Source organism: Pectinophora gossypiella, chromosome 4 (genome assembly GCF_024362695.1).
Source record: "Pectinophora gossypiella chromosome 4, ilPecGoss1.1, whole genome shotgun sequence".
Classification (NCBI taxonomy): domain Eukaryota; kingdom Metazoa; phylum Arthropoda; class Insecta; order Lepidoptera; family Gelechiidae; genus Pectinophora; species Pectinophora gossypiella.
In genome coordinates, this window is record NC_065407.1 from 7,040,773 (window position 1) to 7,050,044 (window position 9,272).

A 9,272-nucleotide genomic window follows, 5' to 3' on the forward strand; every position below is an offset into this window, starting at 1 on the left:
ACTAGGTATTGTGATTATTATTATTAAGTTTTACACGTGTCCATTTATAATTAAATACTAAACTATACTATTTTTTTGCATGTAACAATATTTATTATAATTAAGTAACTTAGCAATGATTTTACGCATTCACACGTTAGATTATGTAAATTTTAAAAAAATGACAATAGAATAATATAAATAGAAACAAATGGCATTAATGTGCCAAATCTATAAATAAATCAGATAAGCAATACTTGTTTAGCAGGCCTTTATCTTCATTCTATTTATAGGTAAGAGTAGAAAAAGAAGATTGGCATCATATATATTACTACGGTCACTGACACAAATCGAAATAAGTTTATACTACGCAGAGGCCGCGTACGGACGTCTGAAAATATCTAAACACAAAAATAATTTAAAATACTTAATTATTTGTAATTTTTGATTTAACGTAATAAGATAAAACTTTAAAAACTACATATACAGCTGATTACAAAAAAATAAAAATGATAATTTTAAAAATATTCTACACACTTTTAAGTTTGAAAACTTGCTTTGGTGTTCTTTATCATTTGAATGGTGAGTAAGTAAACGGAAATGGTATTTTTTTATTATTTAAAGCATTAATAATTTATAAAAATGACAATATTGAAATTTATACTGGAAAAAGTGGAAGAAAATAAAAATATTTTATAGAAATATTATTTAAATAGTTTTATACTTTAAAATTCTAATCGGCATACGTGACTATATAAGCAACGAACTACTTATTGCACAAAATGTCGCTGGGCGAATCAGAGTCACATAGGGCAGGTATATTTTTATAAAGTTTAACATTCATCGACCAAAACGTTCAGGGTGATTGAGAAGATTTAATTAAAAAATATTTTCAGTGTTGTTCAGTGTTCAGTTTTGTGTTATTTTTTTCATCCATCCTTTTTTGTTTCAGATTCAGAGTATGATCACATGCCACCAATTTATGACTTGGATAAATATGAATCATGTCTTCAGAAAGACAAAGGTGTCTATTGTACGGGAAAATTTGAAATATTCGCAGATCAACCTAATGAACTTATGACACTTATAAACGTAGGTATAAACCTTAAACGATATTATTGAGGTTGTTAAAGTAAAATTTTCAAGAATTCTTCTTCTGTCACAAGATAAATGACTTCATGTTCTTACTGCTATATCAATGAGGTTATCTTTAATCGGAATTTAAATATTTACTTGAAGCATAAAGTTTACTTATTATCAGACATTTCTTTTAGTTTATTTTAATTATTAAGTCACGTGTTATAATATTCACTCATTTTGTTTCAGGAATTTTCTGCTCATACAGCTAAACATTATAACCACAGTCTTATAGAAAGAGGAGTGTGTATTAGTAAAAGATGTCCAAATTTACTCAAAATCCGTAACATAGAAGAGACAGATGACCTAAAAGATGTCCTTGAGGCATGCGTTAATGAAAGCATATGGAATGAGTATGGATTGCAAGCAAAAGTGATAGATAAATACGCTTGTGACCGACAAGGAGAAGTACTGGAAAAGGATATTTACGACCAGATCTTTTTGTTCATAATTGTAATATTAGTTATGTTGAATGTAGTCGGAAGCATCATAGATGTCTACGAACAGAGGCAACATCGTGAAAAGAATAATAATTATGGTGAGTTTTATTTATTATATATGTTTGTTTTGGTAAAAAAAAATACTAATTTATATTGATAGAACAGAAAGAGTGCTATATAAGTGTTTTTCTTGTTGCAGGCATTAAGTATTATTTATTATGCTTTTCGATATTACGAAATTGGAAATCATTACTTTCTACTGACTCAGAAGGGGACCCTAGGTTACGAAAACTTAGGGGTTTGCATGGCGTAAAGTGAGTTTCTAATTTAACAATTATATGGTACTTTTTGACAGTAATATGTTGAATATTAAACTTAATATCGAATTATTTTGTTTCATTTCAGATGTATCGTCATGTATTTATTCATTGTTGGTCATGTATTTTATTTGTTCCACGCATTTATTGATAATACTCACCAATTTGAAAAGGTATTGTCAAACTTATATTTCCGTACATATTTTTTATACTTGTTGTTATTATCATTTTGCTAACAATTATTTTGTTTTCCAGTTTTACGAATACACCTTCTATAGAATGCTATTTAATGGAATGGTATCAGTACAAATTCTGTTCACAATATCAGGTTTTTTATTAGCATATCATTTGCTGTTGGAATCTGAAAAGAGGCCAATAACTTGGAAACTAGTACCTCAAATTATTATACAAAGGTTATGGAGGTGAGATTTTTAGTTTTTTTCCTATCATTTATTGACAAAGATGCAAATATATTTTTTGATCATGGATACTTATTTATGTACTTTATTATTATAGTGCCATTTTTTCATTTTTTCCTGGCAGTTAACAGAATAAGAATGTATTTTTAATAGAATACTATGTTTTATTATCTCTATGTTGCATGTTGATATTTTTTCACAGGATTTCTTCAGCAAACGTACTTTTTGTACTATTCTCAGCTACTTTGATTCGTCATTGGGGTTCGGGACCACTATGGAAGTCGTACATCAATAACAAAATGTCAGGCGATTGTCGAAAATACTGGTGGTCACATCTGATCTTCATAAATAACTACATATCTGATAACAAATTCTGCGTTGTTCAAAATTGGTAAGTAACATTTGTCTCCCAATCTTTCATAACCATAATCGTTAGCCAACAGTCCAGGGTTAGACGTAGGCTTTCTCTCCTTTTTTTCATGTTTGGCGGTCTTACACACTATCTGTGACTAGTTACTTTACTTAACAGCGTCTCAAATATTTTTTTCAAACTATGCTTCAACCTATTTTTATTCTGCTTAAGTTTATCTGATACGCCATCAAAACAATTATTGTCGGGCACTAAAAGTTATTTAAATATCACAGGCAATTGGCGGCAGATGTACAGCTATTTATCCTCGGGCTATGTGTTTTCGTCGGCACGAAGACTAGAGGTAGACTGATGATGATGGGTCTCTTGATGCTATTGGGAATGGCATCTTTGGCCCTCCATATATGGTGGAATGACTTGGATGCCTACATGTTATTGATTCCTGAGTAAGTAGATTTAATTGTCTCTTGGACACATTGCATACTACCTGTACAATAACAAAGATTACTCTGTCTGTTGTGTCAGTATCATATCGATTATTTATGATGGTTGCGCTGGATTTCAGTTTTTCGTATCATTTTCAGGATCTACAGAACCTTTGATTTGAAGTCGTACGAGGTGCATAAATACACTCACGTGAATATTCCTGGATTCATAATCGGCATGATGACCGGCCAAGTTTTATATCACATGCAGAAAAGACAAGTTGATATTTCAAAATACAAGGTAGGTTTTGGTGTGATGTTAAACTTCTCACTTGGCAACAGCTACTGGCAGTCTACTATGTTTTTATGAATTACTTACTTTTTTATTTTTTTTCCATTTTTCAGAACACGCTTAATATGATAAGTCATGCTATGATTCCGTTAATCATGGTGCTCTTCTACTCTGGTTCTTACTTTTACGAAGACGCTGAACGAGCTTCCCTAGGAGTCAGAATTGCATATGGAGTGGCTTATCGACCAACGATGTCACTTCTGACTGCCTTTATTATAGTTGCTATGGCGATGCGTTTTAGTGGTAAGTAGATTATCATAATAATATATTATTCGTTCCCGTTATGGTGTTAGTCGTGTGGACCTTAAAAGATTTAAAATATTCCATTCTGCTTCGTAACAGTCGACAAATAAATCCCTTTGTGGTTACAAACAAGGTGGACTTTTAAGAGTTGATAATATGGTCTTAAGGTGTTCCCCATATTTTTCTTAAGACACGTATACCAAATTAGGAATATAAATAAAATAAAATGTTCATCATCGTCTTTTAATAGTGATTAGATATAATATATTATGTTGTCAATAGTAAAATGTATAGTGACTCATTTCCATGTCTTTTCTACGTCAGATAATACGTATGAAAATGAATGAGAAAATTCATTAGATATGTGATAAATATTATTTAAAAGATGTAATAATTTATTTCTTCCGTAATATAAAATTATTTGAGAGTAATTGACAAATATGCTTATAGATCATTTATTGAAAGTATGCTGAAAGAAATTGATTTTAGTTAAGGCTATTTCATTGTTCTTTTTATCTGTCCTTACCTTATAAGTATTGTGGTAGGATGTGCGAGGTTCTAGAGTTTTCACGCATGAATAGTTATAAAAACTTTAACAAAATATTTACTTTATGCTATTGTTCAACATTAGCATAAAAAGTTCCATCTGAGTCATCTCAAGGCTACAAAGCCTCATCAACTATTTAACCGTAAACATGCAAATAAAACACTATTTATATGCATTCACACGTAATACATACGATATAAGAGAGTAATAAAAAATATCTTATAGTCACCGTCAAGTTATGACTCAAAACTAACAATCTCATTCGGAAAATATGATAGATTTGTTTATTAGAGGTGCTTAAGTATTTCTTGCTCACAAAAAATTAACAGCTATTCGATCTTAATAGAATCTATTTTTAGATCCGAATATAAATAACATTCATTGTGAGATTTAGTATAAAAGGCCGAAGGTTCCGTATTACCTACGTCATTAAAGGTTATTGCCACAACAACATATAGGTTTTTGAAATTGCTTGTACTACATGGTATGGTAATCAATTAAACGCGTTATATTTCTCTTTATCCCATTTTTCTTGGATACGTGCAATATAAATGGCACAGATGTCCCACAATCAAGTTTAGTACATCATCATCATCAGCCGTACGACGCCTACTGCTGGGCATAGACCTCCTCCAAGGATCTCCACATTAGTACATACCGAAATATTTATTTCTGTTTTTAAATATTTATAAATCCTCCTATATTTTATTATTATAATTACAGACTGATCAATATTATAGTATAAATAATTCGAGTGGTCTGGTATCTGAACTTCATCTTACAATGAATCATTTTTAATTTAATTTGTAAAACCCTAGAACGTCATTAGATTATCGATTTATACTCACAATGTCGACTGTGTGTGTCGTGTTTATCTAGAACTTTCTGACTTTATTCTCATATAAATAACATGGAATATTTTTACAATTATATTGATGATGTTATGATGTAACTTCTAATTCATTTGTACTATCGCAACACAACATATCGTAGTTATTACACAAAGCAATTTAAGTTATTATTAGTCAATAATGAAAAACTTCCAAAGTGCATTCTACTAGAATAAATTACTTATTATGTACATTATTATACTGTGAATGTTGACGTCATTGGGTGATAATTTAAATTAGTTTTGTGTATTGAGCTTCAAATGTCGCTTACCTGTATTTTTTATAAATTAATGAAACTCATCATCATCAAGACGTGATCGACATGTCACGCGAAAACAGTTGAGGGCTACTGACAATTCACCTAAAAAGTAATATTGCAATCTGACATTTGCGCATATAAAAGTAAGTGCGCAATGGTGCTAACAGGTGTAAAATTTATGGAACCAAACGTCAGTTTTAGGCAGAAACTTAAAAAAAACATTGCAAAATGTTATATTGGCCTATAACTCGACATAATTATTGTTGACAGCACACGTCAAACGGATTGCATATCAGCGAGATGCATATTTTATTCGCCCAGGTTATTCATTCATTTTAAAATTAACTATTGTCAATTATCCGTCCCTTTTCTTTTCGGCGGATAAAAAAATGACGGGTATAACTTAAAATAAAATTAAAAGGGATCTGCAGGAATCGCGGTCACTGCCAACAAGTTAAATGTCCAATTACAATAATTTTAATACTGCCTTTTGGGTTCAAAAGGCCATATTAAAACAATTCGTCTGAAAAAAAATATTTTGATATATTTTTTGAGTTTTATTATTCTTTCGTTTCAGACTTTTGGTGTGATCTCTTAGAGTGGGAAGGATGGGTGGTACCTGGCAAGTTGACATACAGCGTGTCCCTGATCCATGTGTTCTACATCATCATCCTGTTTGGCTCAAGAACCCAGCTGCTTCAACTCACTGCTCTTAATCATGTAAGTGAAATATTTTTATACATTAATAAACAAGAAAATTATGCACATAAGATAGTATGCTAGGATCGGAGTAAATAGAATTCCGTAGTCTCTCTTTACCCCGGTGGGAAACAGGCGTGAGTTTATGTATGTATGTATTTACATACAGTCGCGACTCATGACGATAATCCAACAGGCTCGCGGAACATAACTTGGTATCTATTTTTGTTCTAAGATGAATAAATGCTATCGCGTTACATTCTCCTTTTCCCAGTAATCTTACCGCCGAGTAAACTTACCATTTGAATTACTGCGAATTTCTTCCCCTATAGACTACCGACAGGAAGACTTCTTCACTTTCTCAATATTTATAAAACATAGACCTCGTAATTAATTATGTCTAATTTAAGAGCCACGCTCTTGTCGGTGTAGCATTCTTCATTATTATCTAACAAAGGCCAATTCCTTCACTTCCTGATAAGACATAACGTTCGCTTTCTCTTTCATTTGTACCATGTAAGCTCTTCTTGGTCTTCCCCTTTCTTTCTTGTAGTTTCCTTTCTATGATGTTTTTAATAAATTCGTCGCGTCTTATTAAGTGTCCAATCATCCTGCCTCTTCTTTGTAATTGATAGACAGTCATAATATTATATCACCCCTAAGGGCGAAAGGCTGAACAAAGTATATATTTTATCTTCAATATACATAGACACATAAAAAGTTGGTCATTATCGTCATATAAATAAAGCTTCATGGAGAGGACAGCCGGGGATGATGAACAGCTGAACGCAATCTCCATTTTCCCTTTCATCCCAGTCTAGCGTAGTAGTAAAGAAAAAGTTTAATTTGCCTAGCTAAATACCTACAGACCCTAATTGAAGATTCAAAGTGTAACTATGTTACCAACTGAATAAAGATATTTTTGAATTTGAATTTGAATGAATTGTGCGAGTCCTAATCGCTTCGGGCCATGTCTTTGCTTATTTTCCTTTGATTGATTACTATGTGGGTTATTGTAATAAAAATACATAGGATCACGTCTATTTGCTCTTGGGGTAGGCAGAGGAATTCCACTTACTATGATCCTGACACACCACTTTTGCTTCTTCCACTCTCATCAAAGACGTCATGCATGCTCGCCAGTTTAGAGTTCTCTAATCAATACTGTATACTGTCTATGCTTACATTTTTTTTTCTCCAGGGTTTGGCGCACGTAGGCGTTGCAGTACTGTCGTACCTAACAGCAATACCTTACTGTTTACTAGTAGAAGCTCCTCTCAACAGAGTAATGAAAGCCATCGCTAATGGAAATGTTCATGCGAAGAAAGCTGATTGAACAAGACAAAAAAGAAAAACATAGAGTGATCAAAAGAAAGACTGTCTCTTAGACATATTTCAGAAGCATTAGTCCTAAAGCTTCAATTTCCCGGCCCAGTAGTGTGTGAATGAAATACCGGGGAATTTTGATATCGAGTAGACAAATTGGTCCTCATCAAATCAATAATATAACCTGCAAAGTACAGTGAATTTAGGTTTATTTTTAAATTGGTAATTCGTTGAAAAATGCGCATTCTTTTGTGAATGACGCGATTGTTTTGTGACGCACATTAAACCTGCGTTTTGGAGGGGGATTGAGAAGCGAATCGTGTGGTGAATTCAATATGCTGACACTATACCCACGAATGATCACGCAGCACAGCAAACACTCTATTGACTTATAGATGCTTTTAGTAAAAACCAAGTAAGCGCCTTTTTGACAAATCACATTCTCACGTGATTCTCTTCCACAAAACCTCGATTTCTTTCAATTTATTTTAATCCAGGTAAAAATTGAAAATTCAAAAAATCTATTGCAAGGGTGTTAACAAGAATCACATGAGAATGTGATTTTTCAAAATGGCGCCTACTTGGTTGACAAGTACGGCCACGAGCATTAATATGTATACACTTTGGTACCATGTCACATTAACTTTTTTGACAAATTGAACTGTTAAGTCTCACTAATTGGCAATTATATGTAAGTGTGATAGGGTTCTAAAGTGGGTACAGGTGATGCTCATTACTGTATGCCGGATCTCTATACACAAGTTTTTGAATGACCCAGTATTTTAACAATTAGATAAAATAAGGTGATAAGTAATTTAAATATATAAAATAAGTGCGATAAGAAAATAATAGTCATTATTTAGTTAAGTTACTACTTATTTTACTAGTTTGAAAGTAAGACGCTCTTTCAAAAGGGCAACTTAATAGTATATTGCTAAATGTGATATGAAATGTGTGTTGTATTGTTATATGAAGACAGTATTATAATAATGCTGATGTTATGTTTTGTGTCAATATGGGTTCCTGTTAGTATAATAATATTTCAAGGAATGCGTAGAGAATTAGTTTCATGGTAAATTAAAATACTTAGTTAATTATGAAGGTACTGATTACAAATTAAATAAATTATCATTAAACTCAAGTCTTTTATAGTTTTATGTGATTATTGCCCGACTATGGCGTAGCCAAATGGAGGGTTATGTGTTTGACTGATATGTATGCATGTACGCATGTTATTTATGTGCATATGCACGTATATTCCGGCCACGATTATTTTTTCTTTTTTCAAAAGTAACTTGGAGCGGTCTTTGTTTTATTTTATTCCAGTTTACTCCCTCAAAACTCTGATAACTTGCACTTTAAACAACTTCCAAAGCTTCTGAATCCATTCTCAGAATTGTGGCGTTGACAACGACACCCGAACGGCGATTCCCGCTACGGCGAGTTATAAAATAAGCTGGAAAGTTTCCAATAATATTATGAAATTAAAATGAACCAAAAATCCAAATATTTCAGTGGAAAAATTATTGTATGTAGCTTGATTAAAATTGTGTTTTGAAATGTACAAGCAAATGGCAGACGCGACGTCAAGCAACTAGCCGTAGCGGGAATCGCCGTTCGGGGAGTCGCTGTCAACGCCATAATTAAAACACATAATAACGGGTTTTTACCGCGTTAAAATCAGCACTTGAAACAGCGTCGAAATATCGGAAGTCTCATATCCCTGATTTAAACTCGGTAAAAACGGTTTTAATTATGATAATAATCGCGTAAACCTAAAACAACGCCATAATTCTCAAATTCCATCTAATTGGGATATCTCTCCGGTAGATAAGATCCTTTCTTGCCGTATTCCCAGCCACTTATCTA

At 32.4% G+C, this 9,272-nt stretch overlaps 1 protein-coding gene across 1 annotated transcript; it reads left to right on the forward strand.

Moving 5' to 3' along the window:
- Positions 1 to 361: 361 nt before the first annotated feature.
- LOC126366237 (nose resistant to fluoxetine protein 6-like) lies at positions 362 to 8,655 on the forward strand. Its single transcript, XM_050009287.1, has 12 exons — positions 362 to 561; positions 932 to 1,071; positions 1,306 to 1,654; positions 1,756 to 1,870; positions 1,962 to 2,046; positions 2,129 to 2,295; positions 2,495 to 2,683; positions 2,938 to 3,108; positions 3,247 to 3,388; positions 3,493 to 3,682; positions 5,956 to 6,098; positions 7,279 to 8,655. Exons 1-12 carry the CDS (start codon positions 489 to 491, stop codon positions 7,411 to 7,413), a joined length of 1,899 nt encoding a protein of 632 aa, XP_049865244.1. The 5' UTR covers positions 362 to 488; the 3' UTR covers positions 7,414 to 8,655.
- The last annotated feature ends 617 nt before the right edge of the window (positions 8,656 to 9,272 follow it).